Consider the following 19021-nt stretch of genomic DNA (forward strand, 5'->3'; position numbering starts at 1 on the left):
AGTCGGGGTGGGCAGAGGGGAAGGAATGGAAAGTGATTACTAATAGGTCTGGGCTTTCATTTGTTTTTTTTTTTGTTTTTTTTTTGGCTGCACTATATAGCTCGCGGGATCTTAGTTCCCCGACCAGGGACGGAACCCCAGCATGGAGTTCTAACCACCAGACTGCCAGGGAAGTCCCTGGGCTTTCATTTGGGTGATGAAAATGTTCTCAAATTTGAATGCATAACTTTATGAATATACTAAAAAAACCCCACTGAATTGTATACTTTAGAAAGGAGAATTGTACAATATGTGAATAATATCTCAATCAAACTGTTCTAGAAAAACATAACCAGGGAAATTGCTCAAACTACAGTGTTACAATGGAAAAGCCATGATATATAATTACAGTCAAGTTTATAGTGAATATATATTGGAAATATAGAGAAAAAACTGGAGACATAAATACCAAAATATCAATAGTAGCTTGCCTCTAGATAATCAGGAATTCTACTGTCCCGTTTTTCCTAGATACTTTTTTCTCAGGAATTCCCTGGCGGTCCAGTGGTTAAGACTCCATGCTTCCACTGCCTGGGATGTGGGTTCGATCCCTGGTCAGGGAACTAAGATCCCGCATGCCATGCTGTGCAGCCAATAAATAAGTAAATAAATATATTTTTCTCCACTTTACAAACCATAGCGGTCAACCTTGTTTGTGTCTGGTCAGCATTCCTTCCTTTTCAGCATCCTTGTAGTCATATCACAGGCTCTGCTTCAAGAGAACCCAAGCCAAGACATGTGGCACATGGGTCACTTCCTAGTTTGTAAAGCACTTCGATGTGCAAAGTGGTATTTCATTCTCCCAACCCTGTGAGGTCAATGTTATTAGCCCCATTTTACAGACGAAGTACTGAGGTCGATCCATCTCACGCAAATTCATGCACAGAAAACAAATTCCACAATGATGTCTTATTTACAGGTGCTACACTGAAAACTGGGGCAGTGGAAAGAGCAGACATGGAGGCTCAGGGCTTCCGGGTCTGGCCTAGCAGCTCCCAGAACCTTCCTGTCCAAGCTCCTCAGCTGTAAAGTGAGGGGTCAGACAAGAGCAGACCCGCAGCTCTCTCCCAGCTCCGACAGCTGGCAAGTCCACAGCTGTCTTAGAAAGAGTTTGATGGTTTCTTCCAAACGCATCTCTCTAAACGCTACCCCTAATGATGGCTTTTCTGTGACTAGGCTGCCCCACCACAGAATGACGGCTCCATAACCAGCAGAGTCTCCGCCGTCAATAAAGAAGTCAGCTAAGCAAGACTTAATCAGGAATTTCAAGCAACCCCAGAGAAGGATAAAATGCCTAATTTACAGAAAACAAAATAAAACAAACTGACAGAAAAATTGGGATGTGGGCTTCCCAGTGTCTTCAGAGTGCTAAAATTCAGTGTGTTTTTATAATGTTAAAAAATGATGCTTGATGCCACACGGTGCAGGAAAAGAAAAAAAAAAAAGATGCTCGGACGGCTCCTGTGATGGGTTCCTGGAGGATGGCTCTGTACTCTGTCAGAAAATGTGGTGCTTCAGCCTGGGTTTTCTAGAAAACCCTTCTTGCCCAGGCCAGTGCTCTGACACGTAAAAACGCCCACAGAAACTCTGTTTCCCAAGGCCCCTTCTGTTTCTCATTTCAGGGACGACTCGGCCTTCCAGTGACTTTTAACAAAGCTGTGAGTAATATTTTCTCTTAGCCAGACGTGTGCTAAACAGGAAAACTTACCTCATCATCATCCATTATGTTTTCCTTAGCAAAGTCATGCAGCTCTTTCTGGAGTGTCGTCACATTAAAGAACTGAACTGCTTCCTGTTCAGACACAAACAGAGAACAGTTTATATGACCAACCTTTTAAGGGGAGAACTGGGCTGGTGGCAGGCGGGGGAAGGGTATGAGCTTTCTTTGGGCGGTGATGAAAATGTTTAAAATTAAATAGTGGTAACGGTTGCACAGCTCTGTGACTATAATAAAACCACTGAATTGTGCACTTTGAAAGCGTGAATTTGACAGTATATGAATTATATCTCAATTTGAAAAAAAGAGTGGCCAATCCTGAGTGAATGAAAGAGAAAGTGTGTGTGTGTGTGTGTGTGTGTGTGTGTGTGTTAGTGTGTGTTGGCTGGACAGTGAAGTTGAAGGAAGATGTATGTATGGTAAACCAGGATAGCATGCACAAATCTCAATGAAAATACAAGTTAAGGGCAAATTAGAAAAGATCTTCTGAAAGTGATATATAATCCATAGGTTTCCCTGAACACATGCAAAGCTGAGTGCATCCATCAAGGGAATTAAATGATGATTCATCCATAAACAAGCCTGCCATGGAGCTGTTAAAAAAAAAAAAAAAGTAGGTGGTATGGGTGCGACATGGGAAGTGTTCATGATGAAATTGTTAGAAAGACAAAGCAAGTTGCAAGACAGTATGTAAGATCCCATTTTTGTAAAAATTCATAGTTACATGCTGCATATACAGTAAATGCATAGCTATAGGGCAGGATGAGAAAGAGAAAATATGGGATTAAGAAGCAGTCTCGGGCTTCCCTGGTGGCGCAGTGGTTGAGAGTCCACCTGCCGATGCAGGGGACACGGGTTCGTGCCCCGGTCTGGGAAGATCCCACATGCCGCGGAGCGGCTGGGCCCGTGAGCCATGGCCGCTGGGCCTGAGCGTCCGGAGCCTGTGCTCCGCAACGGAGAGGCCACAGCAGTGAGAGGCCCGCGTACCGCAGGCCCTGGTCCGGGAGGATCCCGCATGCGGGGGGGTGGCTGGGTCCGTGAGCCATGGCCACTGGGCCTGCATGTCTGGAGCCTGTGCTCCGCAACGGGAGAGGCCACAGCATTGAGAGGCCCCGGTACCAAAAAAAAAAAAAAAAAAAAAAAAGCAGTCTCAATTCCTAAGTGAATCATTCCTGTAATGTTTAAAATTTGTAGAGTGCTTACTGATTTAGAAATGAGAACAAAGAAGTAAAATGTTAAAAGATAAAAAAGCTACAAAAAAAACTGAGTTTCCCTTCATTTCTGAAATAACCCGTCTCTTAAGATGCAAAGCTGCTTCCTGAAAGTGGGATGAAGAAGAGAACAGGAAACGCGATGCCTGGTGCACTGGCACGTACTGGTCTGGGCTGGAAATGCTCCTCCAAGAGCCCCCACTTGTCCCTGTGGTACTGATAATACGCCAGGTTCTGCTGCATGACCTTATCGTCCTGGTCAAAGAGCAGGTAGCTGACTGCACAGGGGGCTGCGTTCCTCAAGTCGTTCACTGAAGGCAAAGGAAACAAGAACAGGAAATCAGCCAACCTCTCCCGACCCACCCTCCATTGAATAACACCTTCAAAATGAAAAAGATCACCAACAAGCCCCTTCTCCACAGACCCTCCTTCGGAATACCTGCAAAGACAAAAGAAACCTTCCCAGGGTGAACAGGTCACAGATAGGGTATCCATGGGAATGTGGAGGCCAGTTTGGAAAACAGAAGTTCCTCTTTAGGCAGAGACCTATGCAGAAATGCCTACTATATTCCCCTCAGGCCTTGGAGACCTGGGCTGGTGTCACATCCCTGGAACCTAAGCAGGTTTGGGTCCCAAGGCTGGACTGTCCTGAAGCTGAGGGAGCTGGTGAGGACATGCCAGCAAATGAGCCCTCCTTGGACCTACAGTGCCTGGTCCCCTCTGCATGGGAACCACAATCTCCAGATCCAGGCAGGCCCTTCAAATGCTAAACCAAGCCTAGTTCACCCAAAAACGGGGCCACCCTCTGGGCTGGAAGAGTTTTGAAAAGTCACCTGTTCTCCACGTCTCCTGGTGGTGGGGTTCCCACCTCCATCCTCCTTCCTTAGAGTCACCCCACCTATGGACGACAGCGCCCTCAGTGCAGCGGTTTTGCTGGGGCTGCGATTCCTCCGTGGGGTGAAGGGTAAGGGGGAAGAAGGAGTGAGACACAAGCCCTTGGGCCTTTCTTCTGGCACACTCCGCTCTCCTTGACAACCCAGGAACACGACTTTCCTAAGCCTCTGCCCAAGTATCCAAGTTGGGCATGAAGAAATGCTGCCGCCTTGTGGCAGTTTCCCATAACAACAACTTTAAAACCGCTGCTTATGGGCACTTCTGAGTCACAAGGCCTGTGGGGTTGGAAATGACACCCGTCCTCAAGAAATGTCCTGGGGTGATTGAAAAAGGTTTCAAAACAAGGCCGACTTTGAAGAAACCAATTTCAAGCGGTAAATTTCATTCACACTGTTTTTAAAAATAAAAAAGAAGCACTGGAAAAGATGCTCCACATCGCTGGGACTTCCTTGTTGGTCCAGTGGTTAAGAATGCACCTTCCAGGACTTCCCTGGTGGCGCAGTGGTTAAGAATCTGCCTGCCAATGCAGGGGACACAAGTTCGAGCCCTGGTCCGGGAAGATCCCACATGCTGCAGAGCAACTAAGCCCATGTGCCACAACTACCGAGCCTGCACTCTAGAGCCACAACTGCTGAAGCCCGTGCTCCTAGAGCCCATGCTCTGCAACAAGAGAAGCCACTGCAATGAGAAGCCCGTGCACCACAGTGAAGAGTGGCCCCCGCTCGCCGCAAGTAGAGAAAGTCCATGCGCAGCAACGAAGACCCAACGCAGACAAAAATTTAAAATAAATAAATAAATTTATTTTTTAAAAAAATAATCTGCCTTCCAATTAAGGGGACGCAGGTTCAATCCCCGGTCGGGGAACTAAGATCCCACATGCCGTGGGGTAACTAAGCCCCTGAGCCACAACTACAGAGCCCACACACTCTGGAGCCCACACTGCCACAACCAGGGAGAAGCCCACACACCGCAACAAAGAGCCCACATGCTGCAACTAAGATCCAACACAGCCAAAAATAAAATAAATAAATAAATATTTTTTAAAAAAGATGCTCCACATCATTGTTACTAGAGAAATGCAAATCAGAACTACAACGAGGTATCACCTCGCACCATTCAGAATGGCTATCATCGAAACGTCTACAAACAATAAATGTGGAGACGGCGTGGAGAAAAGGGAACCCTCCTATGCTGTTGGTGGGAATATAAATTGGGAACAGCCACTACAGTGAACGGTGTGGAGGTTCCTTAAAAAACTAAAAACAGAGCTAGCATGTGATCCGGCCGTCGCACTCCTGGGTGTATATCTGGAGAAAACCAGAATTCGAAAAGACCCAGGAACCCCAACGTTCACTGCACCACTATTTACAACAGCCAAGACATCGAAGCCACCACAATGTTCATCAACAGACAAACGGAAAAGGAAGATATGGTACGTTTATACAATGGAATATTACTCAGCCATAAAAAAGAATGAAATGATGCTGTTGGCAGCAACATGGATGGATCTAGAGATGATCATACCAAGTGAAGTCAAATTGAAAAAGACAAATAGCATATGATATCACTTACAGTTGGAATCCAAAAATTGATACAAGTGAACTAATTTATAAAACAGAAAGACACAGACTTAGAAAACAAACTTATGATTCCCAAAGGGGAAATCGGGGGGGGGGGGTAGAGATGAATTAGAAAGTTGTGATTAACAGATACACCCTCATATATATAAAATAGATAATCAAGAAGGACCTACTGTGTAGCACAGGGAACTCTACTTAACACTCTGTAATAACCTATATGGGAAAAAGATCCAAAAAAGAATAGCTCTATGTTTGTATAACTGAATCAAGCTGCTGTACAACTAAAACAAACACAACATTGTAAATCAACTATAGTCCATATAAAAGAAAAATTCAATTAAAAAAAAGTAGTACCTGCCATATTTCCCTCAGGGCTTGGTAACTGGGGCTGGGGTCACATCCCTGAAGCCTAAGGAGGCTTGGGTCCCAAGGCTGCACTCTCGTGGGGCTGAGGGAGCTGGGGAGGATATGCCATCAAACGAGCCCCCCTTGGACCTGTAGTGCAGGGTCCCCTCTAGATGAGACTGCCATCTCCAGATCCAGGTGGGCCCTTCCAAAGCTAAGCCAAGCCTAGTGCACCCAAGAAAGGGTGGACCTCTGGTCTGGAGAAGCTCTGAAAAGTCACCTGGTCTCCACGTCTCCTGGTGGTGGGGTTCCCACCTCCATCCTCCTTCCTTAGAATCGCCCCACCCATGGACGACAGCGCCCTCAGTGCAGAGGTTTTGCTGGGGCTGCGATTCCTCCGTGGGGTGAAGGGTAAGGGGGAAGAAGGAATGAGACACAAGCCCTTGGGCCTTTCTTCTGGCACATTACGCCCTCCTTGACAACCCAGGAACATGATTTTCCTAAGGTTCCGGTTACCCAAGTATCCACGTTGGGCATGAAGAAATGCTGCCGCCTTGTGGCCGTTTCCCATAACAACAACTTTAAATCACTGCTGATGGGCACTTCTAGTCACAAGGCCTGTGGGGTTGGAAATGACACCTGTCCTCAAGAAACGTCTTGGGGTAGGTGATTGAAAAAGAATTCAAAACAGGGCCAAGAGGATTCAAGAGGCCAATTTCAAGACGTAAATTTTACTCACACTATTTACCTGTAATCCTGAAAGCAAAGATTTCTTGGGGAGCAGCAAGAAAAGCTGAAAGTTTTGGTGTTTTATCCATTATGTCTTTGCCACGTTTTCTGATATTCTGGTTGGTTTTTAGAGTTAGTCAGGATTTCAGAGGATTGACCAGAACACCTCTAAACTCCAGTGTTCTCACGTGTTCCCACTGAACCAAGCCTGCCTAGTGGCTGGAAGATCCATGTTTCAATGTCCATTCACGGGGTAGTTTAGTGAAGTGTCAATACAGCTTCTCATGAAAATGAAAGAAAAACACGGGCTATATTTTCTTCCAACAGAACATCTATAAACTGAATCCAAGATCAGCAATGTGTTGATAAAAGTTGAAACTGGGTGATGGGCACCCTAGAGATCATTATACCAACCTCTCCAACATATGTTGTTGTTTTTATTAATTACCTGGGTTTTTCTTTTTAATTAATTTATTTTATTTATTTTTGGCTGTGTTGGATCTTCGCTGCTGCACACACGCTTTTTCTACTTGCAGTCAACCGGGGGCTACTTTTCGTTGAGGTGCACAGGCTTATCATTGCAGTGGCTTCTCTTGTTGCACAGCACGGGCTCTAGGCACGCGGGCTTCAATAGTTGTGGCACGCGGGTTCTGTAGTCGTGGCTCATGGGCTCTAGAGCTCAGGCTCAGTAGTTGTGGTGCCCAGGCTTAGTTGCTCTGCAGCATGTGGGATCTTCCTGGACCAGGGCTTGAACCCATGTCCCCTGCATTGGCAGGCAGATTCCTAACCACTGTGCCACCAGGGAAGCCCCCAATATGTTTTTAAATTCCCAGAAGTTAAATAAAACATGTACATAATTTTTTCATAATTCTCATTAAAACAGGGTCCTTCCACGTGTGGCTGAATATAAGCCAACAGTTAACACTGGGGTTGGGGGAGAGCAGGGAGGGGGATGGAGATGGGTTGTTTGCTTTATTTTGCAGTACGCGGGCCTCTCACCGCCACGGCCTCTCCCGCCGCGGAGCACAGGCTCCGGACGCACAGGCCCAGTGGCCACGGCCCACGGGTCCAGCCACTCCACGGCACGCGGGATCCTCCCGGACCGGGGCACAAACCCGCGTCCCCTGCATCGGCAGGCGGACTCCCAACCACTGCGCCACCAGTGAAGTCCAGGTTGTTTGCTTTTGATGTTTCTCTGTACATCTCTGAGATGTTTGGTTCACTGCAATAAGCTTCTCTTATAAGCCTTTTTGAAAACAAGCACTTACATTAAATCAGCTATTTATTAGAAAAGAGGGCTCTTCATAAGCAGACACTGCCTAGTGGAAAACTGTCCCCTCCACACCAGAATGTGGTCAATAAATATTTGCTGGCACCATGCTGTGAGCTCAGTGTTGCCTCATAGGAAAGCATGTTCACACATTATACAGAACTAGACTCTTGTCCTCTATGCTAAATAATCCTTTACCAGACAGCTCACGCTGGGGTGACAGTAGCAAATAAAATCTCATCCTTCCCTCCATGAAAGGGGACTTCTGGGAAGGACACCTGTTAAAAACACACCTCAACCTCCTCCTGATCTCAGAAATGTCCCAACCAAGGGACATTTCATGACATTTCATTGCATCCTTAGATGAGGTTCAGGCCGCTCTAAGATCAGGTTCACTGTTGAGAGAGGCCAGTTACCTTCCTCAGAAAAACATGGTATAAATGTCAGTATCTGAGGCTTTTCAGGAACAAAGAAGCCATCTTGATTAACAGCAAAAGTTTAAATATTTTTAATTTAAAAACTAAAAAGAGGGGCTTCCCTGGTGGCGCGGTGGTTGTGAGTCTGCCTGCCAATGCAGGGGACACGGGTTCGTGCCCCGGTCAGGGAAGATCCCACATGCCATGGAGTGGCTGGGCCCGTGAGCCATGGCCACTGAGCCTGCACGTCCGGAGCCTGTGCTCTGCAACAGGAGAGGCCGCGGCAGTGAGAGGCCCGCGTACTGCAAAAAAACCCAAAACAAAACAAAACTAAAACTAAAAAGAGAGAGAGGGGGAGAGAAGGAAAATATTTTTCTTTTCTTTTTTCCCCTTTTTTAACCTTCAGCAGGCAAGGCTTTCAGTGTGTCCTGGAGAGGAGATGAGATGGGATTAAAAGGTAGGCAGGTTAGGTGGCTGCTGAGGCAGCGGGAACCCAACAAAGAACAGGATGGACACAGCAGGGAAGGGGGGCTGTGGAAGACAAGGTCAACTGGCACTCCTCCAGGATATCCCTGAGTCCCCAAGACCAGCCGCCCCTGAGTTTGAAGGGCAGCCTTGGGGAAGCTAGCCAGACACCTGCCAGCGGACCCAGACATTTCATCAGGAGGGTAGAGTTGTTGCTGCTGCAAATGACCCTAGTAACTTCCCATGCTTGTCACTGAACTGCCAAGGTACACGCTGCTCATGCGAGTGGCACCCAGCAATCTTGGCTACAGGGAGAGGGGGGAAAGCCAGGAAATTCAGGCTCTGAAGTCTGAACTCCAAGTTCCTTTCTTTCTCCCATGTGTCCCCTTTGTCCACTTGGAGGGTTCTGATTGATAAACTCCAATTTCAGGCCAAGGCAGGACCAACTGCAATGACATTCTAAGAGTCTGAAAAGTAAAGCCAATGATGTGGAAGAAGGGAAATAATGATATTTAAAAAAAAAGAAAAAAGAAAAAAGGGACTTGCCTGGCGGTCCATTGGTTAGTACTCTGCGCCTCCACTGCAAGGGGACATGGGTTTGATCCCTGGTCGGGGAACTAAAATCACGCGTGCCACGTAGAGTGGCCAAAACAACAATAACAACCAAAAAAACAGTTATATAGAGTTTGCCATGTGTCAGTGTGTGAATTTCCTAAGCATTCCACGTCTATCAACTCATTTAATCCTCACAACAATCTTAGGTTAGTACTCTCTACAGATGTGGAAGCTAAGTCTTAGTACCTTGCTCAGATCTCCTAGAAAATGATTACTTACATTTATAATAAGCAAACTGCAAATAATGATACATGGTAGCCACAAATTTCTCGACTGGATATCCTCCTATAACTGGGGTGAGGTTCTCTTCACACTGTATTTTGCATTCCAGAACTTCCACATAATGATCTGAAAGAACACACAAATTTTCAGGCGGTATATCCATTATTTTCTTAATGCCGCTTCTGCCCCACTGCCCCAAAAGATCAAGGTAAAAGGTAAAAATGATAAATGATAAAAGTAAAATATTCACAACACTTATGATAAAGGGCTAAAATCTTTCATGCACAAAGTTTCCTAAATCAATAAGAAAAAGACAAATGTCCACTATAAAAATAGCCAAAAGGATGTTAATAGAAATTATAAAAAGGGCTAATAAACATTGTGAAAAGATCTTAACCACATCTGAAATTAAGAAATACAATTCTACCTTAAATAATGTAAGCTATTACATTGGCAAAATGTTTAAAATTTGATGATGTCCAGTGATAGGAAGAGAACAGTGAGACTCATGTTCTGTTGGTAGGAGAAAAATAGGAACAAAGGTTTTGAAGTAAAATTTGGCAAAATTTATCAAAGGTTAAAATACACATATTCTCGGTAATTCCCTGGCGGTCCAGTGGTTAGGACTCTGCGCTTCCACTGCAGGGGACACAGGTTCGATCCCTTGTCAGGGAACTAGATCCCATATGCATGCCGCAACTAAGAGTTCTCATGCCACAACTAAAGATCCCGAGTGCCGCAACTAAGACCTGGTGCAGCCAAATAAATAAAATAAAATAAAATAAAATAAAATTTTAAAAATACCTAAATACAGTCACATAGAAAGATGTCAAAGACTACATTTCCCAGCCTCCTTTGCAGTTAGGTTGGGGCCATGTGACTAAGTGAGCCATGAAATGTGGACAGTAACAACTGATGAACTGATGAATACTACTTCTGGGGCTGGTCCCTAACAACCTTCCAGGTGCCCCTTGGCCCCTCCCTTTTCTCCTTTCATTCAGCCAGAAGCAAAAGACTCCAGCATGATGATACACATTTTGCCAGCAAGACTGGAGGAACAGGCACTCTCCTACGTTACTGGTAGGAATGCAAAATGGTACCTTAAAATACCAAATAATTTATGTAAACCTTTACTCTGAACTATCAAACCCACTGATGTTGACTTTGCAAACACACTTCCATACTTAGCAAACAACAACAACCCACTAAAATTCCCCACTGCAGTATTAGATGTAATAACAAAAGATTGGAACAGCCCAAATATCTATCAGATAGTTGAATAAACTGTAGTACATCACTCCCCCAACCCTCAGTGGAGCACTTGGCAGTAATAAAAAGAATGACACAATCTCTATGCACTAGTTAGGATATATTGTTAAGTGGAAAAAGCATAAAATAGAATAGTGTTTAACGTATGATACCTATTCGGTATGAAAGAAGCAGACACAAAAATAAAGGGAAAGTTGGGATTCCCTGGTGGCTCAGTGGTTGAGAGTCTGCCTGCCGATGCAGGGGACACGGGTTCGTGTCCCAGTCCGGGAAGATCCCACATGCCACGGAGCGGCTGGGCCCATAAGCCATGGCCACTGAGCCTGCACGTCCGGAGCCTATGCTCCGCAATGGGAGAGGCCACAACAGTGAGAGGCCCGCGTACCGCAAAATAAATAAATAAATAAATAAAGGGAAAGTAGTTTTTTTTTTCTTTTTCTTTTTCTTTTTCTTTTTTTTTGCCCGCATTGCACAGCATGTGGGATCTTAGTTCCCCAACCAGGATCAAACCCCTGCCCAGTGGAAGTGCGAAGTCTTAACCACTGGACCACCAGGGAAATCCCTAGGGAAAGTAGTTTTATATTCACACAACCTTTATAGAAAAAAATGCTTCAGGCAAGAATTCTCAACAGTGTGCTAAATCAGTGGGGGTAGGGTGGGGAGGGGGGCAGAGTTTGATGGACAGCAAGTTGTCCTAGTCTGGAAGCACCTGTCCACAAATTATTAATTTAAAAAGGAAAAACAGTAAATATATTGTGCAGAAACTGGAAAGCACCTCAACCAAACGTTTAAAACTTAGTGTCACCACTTCCCTGGTGGTCCAATGGTAAAAAATCCGCCTTCCAATGCAGGGGACGCGGGTTTGATCCCTGGTCGGGGAAGTAAGATCCCATATGCCGCGGGGCAACTAAGCCCGTGAGCCACAACTACTGAGCTCGTGCATCTCAACGAGAGAGCCCGTGTGCTGCAACTACAGAGCCCTAGTTGCAGCCCGTGTGCTGCAACTAGATGCTCTAGAGCCCGGGTGCCACAACTAGAGAGGGAAAACCCTCACGCCACAACTAGAGAGAAGCCCGCATGCCACAACAAAGAGCCCGCTCCACAAGAAAAGATTCCGCATTCCTCAACGAAGATCCCATGTGCTACAACTAAGACCTGAAGCCACCAAAACAAAAAAGAAATATGACAAATAAATAGGAAATGTGATCCTGGACAAGATCTTGAACCAGGGAAAAAAGTTGCTAGAAAGGACATTATTGTGACAATTGACAAAATTGGAATATGGACTGTAGATTGGATAAAAGTATTGTATTGATGCTGGGACTTCCCTGGCAGCCCAGTGGTTAGGACTCCGAGCTTCCACTGCAGGGTGACCGGGTTCGATCCCTGGTCAGGGAACTAAGATCCCACATGCCATACGGCCAACAAAATTATTGTATCGATGTTAAGTTGCCTGAATTTAATAACTATCCTGTGGATATGTAGAGAATATTGTTCTTAGGAAATACACTGAAGGATTATGGGGTAAAGCGTCGTGATGTCCACAACCTACTCTCAAAATGTCCTGAAATAAAAATAACTATATACACACATATACAGAGAGAATGATAGTAAATGTGCACAAGGCCAAAAATTGGTGAATCTGGGTAAGGAGTATGTGAGAGTTCTTTGTACTACTTTTGTAACTTCTCTACAGTTTTGAAATTACAGTTGACCCTTGAGCAACACGGGTTTGATCTGCATAGGTCCACTTACATGCAGATTTTTTTCAATAGTAAATACTACTGTACCATACGATTCTTGGTTGGTTGAATCCCGGGATGTAGAACCACGAATTCGGAGGAACTATGGATACAGAGGAACAAAGGACATGGTGGACAAACTATTAAGTCATACTCGGATCTTCAACAGCACTGAGGGTCAGTGCCCCTCACAGGCTTAGCTGCCCTGCAGCATGTGGGATCTTATTTCCCTGACCAGGGATCGAACCCACATCACCTGCAGTGGAAGGTGGATTCTAAACCACTGGACCACCAGGGAAGTCCTGGTGACATGAATTTTTAAGCATTTGGTTAAGGTGCTTTCCAGTGTTCAAGGGTCAACTGTATTTTAAAATAAAACTAAAAAAATCCCTAAATATCTATCTATCTAAGGTATATCAAAGAAACGAATAAAGAAAGGTTACCTTTGGGGGTGAGTGAGATGAATAGGAGAGACGTGGATGGAAGCAAGACTTCTCTGAGTGTGACTTTTTAAAATAGTTTTCACTCAAACATATGAATATTCTATATATTCAAAAAAACTGAACAATAAAAAGGAAAACTCAAGCAAGCCTCCAGATTGAAAATACACTAAAATAAACCTAGATGTATATCCAATTGGTACCACACAGCGAAAAGAACAGATCACAGTAACTGAATATTCTTAGTGGGATATAGTGTAAGGCAGCACAGTCTAATAGAAATACAATGTGAGCCACATATGTAATTGTTAATTTTCTAGTGCAACATTAAAAAAAAACTAAAAAGAAACAAGTGACATTAATATTAATAACATATTTTAACGCAAAAATGTCCAAAATATTATCATTTCAACATGTAATCAATATAAAAAATTATTAATGAGATATTCATTATCTTTTTTTTTGTACTAATTCTGAAAAATCCAGTATCTACATTATACTCAGAGCACGTCTCAAATTGGACCAGTCACCATTCAAGTGTTCAGTAGCCACGATCAGCTGGCGGCTACCATGCTGGACGGCACAGGTCTAAGGACTAAAAGAACTTCAAAGACATCGCAAATGTCACTCAGAAGTTTTATTGTTAATATTTATATTGGTGTGATACATTTGAGACCATATTATGTTCATTGTAAGAAAAGCAAATAAATAAATATTCTACGTTATAGAGACGTAAGATTTTCACTGTAAGAAAAAAAGTATACAAATAAAAAGTGAAAGAGGGAATTCCCCAGTGGTTCAGTGGTTAGGACTCCTCACTTTCACTGCCGAGGGCATGGGTTCAATCCCTGGTCAGGGAACTAAGATTCCCCAAGCCGCGTGGAAGGGTTAAAAAAAAAAAAAAATTACAGAGGACAGAGGACTACGGGATACAACCAGCAAAATCCAGACTGTGGGAATCTCTACAGGACAACCAACACAGTTTCTGCAATAACAAGGAGAAAAAAAAGAAATGGTGGGAGGATTTATAGATTAAGAGATTTAAAAGATAACCAGGGGCTTCCCTGGTGGAACAGTGGTTAAGAATCTGCCTGCCAATGCAGGGGAAATGGGTTTGAGCCCTGGTCCAGGAAGATCCCACATGCCATGGAGCAACTGAGCCTGTGAGCCACAACTACTGAAGCCCGCATGACTAGAGCCCATGCTCCTCAGCAAGAGGAGCCACTGCAATGAGAAGCCCGTGCACTGCAACGAAGAGTAGCCCCTGCTCGCTGCAACTAGAGAAAGCCCACACGAAGCAACGAAGACCCAACACAGCCAAAAATAAATTTTTAAAAATTAACAAAATAAAAGATAACCAATTTGCTAGAATATGGATGAACCTTGAGGACATTATGCTAAGTGAAATAGGCCAGTCATAAGAGGACTAATACTGTATGATTCTGCTTATATGAGATACCCAGAGTAATCAAATTCATAGACACAGAAAGAAGAATGGTGGTTGCTAGGGACTGGGAAGGAGGAGGATGGGGAGTTAGTGTTTAATGGACCCAGAGTTTCAGTTTGGGAAGATGAAAAATTTCTGGAGATGGATGGTGGTGATGGCTGCACAACAATGTGAATATACTTACTGCCATGGAACTGTACACTTACACGTGGTTAAAACAGTAAAGTTTTGTTCAAAATAAAAATTTAAGAAGATAACCAAATGCAATGTGTGGAACTTATTTTGAACATGATTCAAACCAATAAATTGGGAATTCCCTGGCAGTGGTTAGGACTCCATACTTTCACTGCTGGGGGCCCGGGTCGGGTAACTAAGATCCCACAAGTCACGCAGTGGGGCCAAAAAGAAAAAAAAACAGAAAGAAAGAAAGAAAACACACAAAAAACCCAACAAATTGTAAATTTAAGGAACACACATGACATTTCTGAGATGACTGGGACACTGGATATTTGATGATGAGATCAAGGAACTGTTGTTAAAATTCTTTTAGGTGTGATGATTCAGTGGTTGAAAAAAAAAGAGTTCTTATCTTTTAGAGGTACCTACTGAAACATTACAAATGAAGTGATAACAACATCTGGGATTTGCTTCAAAATAACATGAGGGATTTCCCTGGTGATCCAGTGGTTACGACTCCGAGCTCCTGATGCAGGTGCACCGGATTCGATCCCTGGTCAGGGAACTAAATCCCGCATGCTGTAGCGAAGATCCCACATGCCACAACTAAGACCTGGCACAGCCAAATAAATAAATACATATATTTTTTAAAAAATAATAATAATATAAGAGGTAAGTGGGTGGGAATTAGATGACACCCAGTTGACCCTGAGTTGACAATAGTGAAGCTGCGTCATGGTGACATGGGGTTTCTTTACACTCTTCTATTTTTGTACGTTTGAAATTTTCCACAATAAAAAGGTGTTGTTAAGAAAATAAAGGTACTCTGTGGAAAAAGAGATCCGTGAGCAAAACAGTGATTAAAAAACAAAAACAGGGCTTCCCTGGTGGTGCAGTGGTTGAGAATCTGCCTGCCAATGCAGGGGACATGGGTTTGAGCCCTGGTCTGGGAAGATCCCACATGCTGCAAAGCAACTGGGCCCGTGAGCCACAACTACTGAGCCTGCGTGTCTGGAGCCTGTGCTCCACAACAAGAGAGGCCGCTGTAGTGAGAGGCCTGCGCACCGCGATGAAGAGTGGCCCCCGCTCGCCGCAACTGGAGAAAGCCCTCGCACAGAAACAAAGACCCAACACAGACAAAAATAAATTAATAAATAAAAAACAAAAACAAAAACCATCCTGGATTCAATAACTGTAAAAGAGCTGCCTACCCCAGGGTTTCTGGGAGCCATTAACCATCACAGGGCACAGAGACTCCAAGAGGCAGACGGTGCTCAGGCCAATCTCAGACTTATCTGACCTGGGTCCCCTTCCTGCAAGGTGCAGTTTGAGGATCCGTGTTCCCAAACCACTTCAGGACATCTCTTGGCCATTTCCCATTCTCTGGGGCATTGCTGTCCACTACTGGTTAAGGAGAAACCCTAGGGCTATTTATGTGTTTTCAATTGTTTTTCTTTCTTTTTTTTTGGCTGCACCGTGAAGCATGTGGGAATCTTAGTTCCCCGACCAGGGATCGAACCCACGACCCCTACAGTGGAAGCACAGAGTCTTAACCACTGGACTGCCAGGGAAGTCCTCAGTTTTCTTCATTCTTTCCTGTGTTTTCTAGACTTCCTATAATAAGCATGAATTATTTTATAGTCAGAAAATATTTTTCCCAAAGGTTATCTTAGTGATGACTAATTAGAGGTTCATTATTCTCTTCATTTTACCTTGATGTGTGCTGAAAAATCGCCATAATCAAAGTTATCTCCCTAAGGTGAGGCATGAGTTGCTTTGGGGCCCATTTTTATTTTTCCAAAAGCCTGTGGGAATCTGTAATCAAGTAGGGCTGATTAGGCAGACCTTCTCTGCTGGCCTGTATCTAGACACCATACTCACTGTTCCTCCAGAAGCTCCCACCAAATCAGAGGCTGATACATACATGTGTCAGCCACCCCAGTTACTCTTTCTTATTTAAGCTCAAAAGTTCCTCAGAGGTCACTCAAGTACCTAGAAGGCATATAGAACCCACAGGAGCAGCTATGTCATTTACGTCGAGGACACAACCCACCACTAACCTGCTATGGAAAGATAGAAATCCTTGAAGTCCTTGATCTCCCGGGAGCCCTCGCAGGCAGCGAGACACTCATAAAAGGCCTTGAAGAAGTCAGGAAGGGCCAGCTCCATGTCCGTGATGCATGTCCTCCAGTTCTCACCATTGTACCCCCGCACGGCTCGGATGAACAGGCTCTGGAATCATCAGAAAGTCTACAAATAATAAATGATGGAGAGGATGTGGAGAAAAGGGAATCCTCCTACACTGGGAATGTAAATTTGTACAGCCACTATGGAGAACTGTAATGATGTTCCTCAAAAAACTAAAACTAGAGCTACCATATGACCCAGCAAGCCCACTCCTGGGCACATATCCAGAGAAAACTCTAGTTCAAAAAGATACATACATCCCTATGTTCATAGCAGCACTATTTACAATAGCCAAGACATGGAAGCAACATAAATGTCCATCAACAGGTTGCATGGATAAAGAAGATGGAATATTACTCAGCCATAAAAAAGAGTGAAATAATGCCATTTGCAGCAACATAGATGGACCTAGAGATTATCACACTAAGTGAAGTAAGCCAGACAGAGAAAGACAAATACCATATGATATCACTTATATGTGGAATCTAAAAAATGATGCAAATGAACTTGTATACAAAACAGAAATAGACTCACAAAGTAGGAAAAAAAACTTATGGTTATCAAAGGGGAAAGGGGTAGGGGAGGGATAAACTGGGAATTTGGGATTAACAGATACACAGTACTATATATAAAATAGATCAACAACAAGGACCTACTGTATAGCACAGGGAACTATATTCAATAGCTTGTAATAACCTATAGTAGAAAAGAATCTGAAAAATAATACATATATATATATATATATTCTATGTGTAACTGAATCACTCTGCTATACACCTGAAACACTGTAAACCCACTATACTTCAATTAAAAAAAACAAAAACAAACAAACAAACAAAAAGCAGGCTCTGGAAAGCAGAGAGAAGCCAAGGAAGGTCCAGACATGAAGGGAGAGAGATCTGTCCTCCCGAAAGGAATCAGACCATAATCAAGCGCTACTCTCATTAGCTCTGGAGAAACCATGCTCACTCATAATTATAAATAGGAAACCAATCAGTAACTTACCTATATCTAGATTTTTCTACCCTGTCCACAGTGGTACACTTATTTTATTTAATTCAAAAACTAGCAGGCGCAATCCACCAGAGGGCAGACAGCAGAAACAAGAACTACAATCCTGCAGCCTGTGGAACGAAAACCACATTCACAGAAAGAGAGACAAGACGAAAAGGCAGAGGACTATGTACCAGATGAAGGAAGAAGAAAACACCCCAGAAAAACAACTAAATGAAGTGGGGATAGGCAACATTCCAGAAAAAGAATTCAGAATAATAATAGTGAAGATGACCCAGGACCTCGGAAAAAGAATGGAGACAAAGATCAAGATGTCAGAAATGTTTAACAAAAACCTAGAAGAATTAAAGAACAAACAAACAGAGATGAACAATACAATAACTGAAATGAAAAATACACCAGAAGGAATCAATAGCAGAATAACTGAGGCAGAAGAACGGATAAATGACCTGAAGACAGAATGGTGGAATTCACTGCTGCAGAACAGAATAAAGAAAAGAGAATGAAAAGAAATGAAGACAGCCTAAGAGACCTCTGGGACAACATTAAACGCACCAACATTCACATTATAGGGATCCCAGAAGGAGAAGAGAGAGAGAGGACCTGAGAAAATGTTTGAAGAGATTATAGTCGAAAACTTTCCTAACATGGGAAAGGAAATAGCCACCCAAGTCCAGGAAGTGAAGAGAGTCCCAGGCAGGATAAACCCAGGGAGAAACACACCAAGACACATAGCAACAAAACTGACAAAAGGTAAAGATAAAGAAAAATTATTAAAGGTAGCAAGTGAAAATGACAAATAACATTCAAGGAAACTCCCATAAGGTTAACAGCTGATTTCTCAGCAGAAACTCTGCAAGCCAGAAGGGAGTGACACGATATATTTAAAGTGATGAGAGGGAAGAACTTACAACCAAGATTACTCTACCCAGCAAGGATCTCATTCAGATTCAATGGAAAAATCAAAAGTTTTACAGACAAGCAAAAGCTAAGAGAATTCAGCACCACCAAAACCAGCTCTACAACAAATGCTAAAGGAACTTCTCTAAGTGGGAAACACAAGAGAAGAAAAGGACCTATGAAAACAAACCCAAAACAATTAAGAAAATGGTAATAGGAACATACATATTGATAATTACCTTAAATGTGAATGGATTAAATGCTCCAAGCAAAAGACAAAGGCTCGGGCTTCCCTGGTGGCGCAGTGGTTGAGAGTCCGCCTGCCGATGCAGGGGACACGGG

At 43.7% G+C, this 19021-nt stretch overlaps 1 protein-coding gene across 1 annotated transcript in view; it reads right to left on the reverse strand.

Moving 5' to 3' along the window:
• CRTAP (cartilage associated protein) overlaps window positions 1–19021 on the reverse strand; it is a 36064-nt gene that overhangs the window by 4910 nt on the left and 12133 nt on the right. Inside the window, exons 3-6 of the mRNA XM_007447696.1 lie at window positions 16639–16810; window positions 9501–9629; window positions 3133–3278; window positions 1748–1831 (exon numbers count right to left, since the gene is read on the reverse strand). Of these exons, the coding sequence (XP_007447758.1) occupies window positions 1748–1831; window positions 3133–3278; window positions 9501–9629; window positions 16639–16810 (531 nt within the window). The remainder of the gene's footprint in view (window positions 1–1747; window positions 1832–3132; window positions 3279–9500; window positions 9630–16638; window positions 16811–19021) is intronic.

Source organism: Lipotes vexillifer, unplaced genomic scaffold, assembly GCF_000442215.2.
Source record: "Lipotes vexillifer unplaced genomic scaffold, Lipotes_vexillifer_v1.1 scaffold73, whole genome shotgun sequence".
Taxonomy (NCBI): domain Eukaryota; kingdom Metazoa; phylum Chordata; class Mammalia; order Artiodactyla; family Lipotidae; genus Lipotes; species Lipotes vexillifer.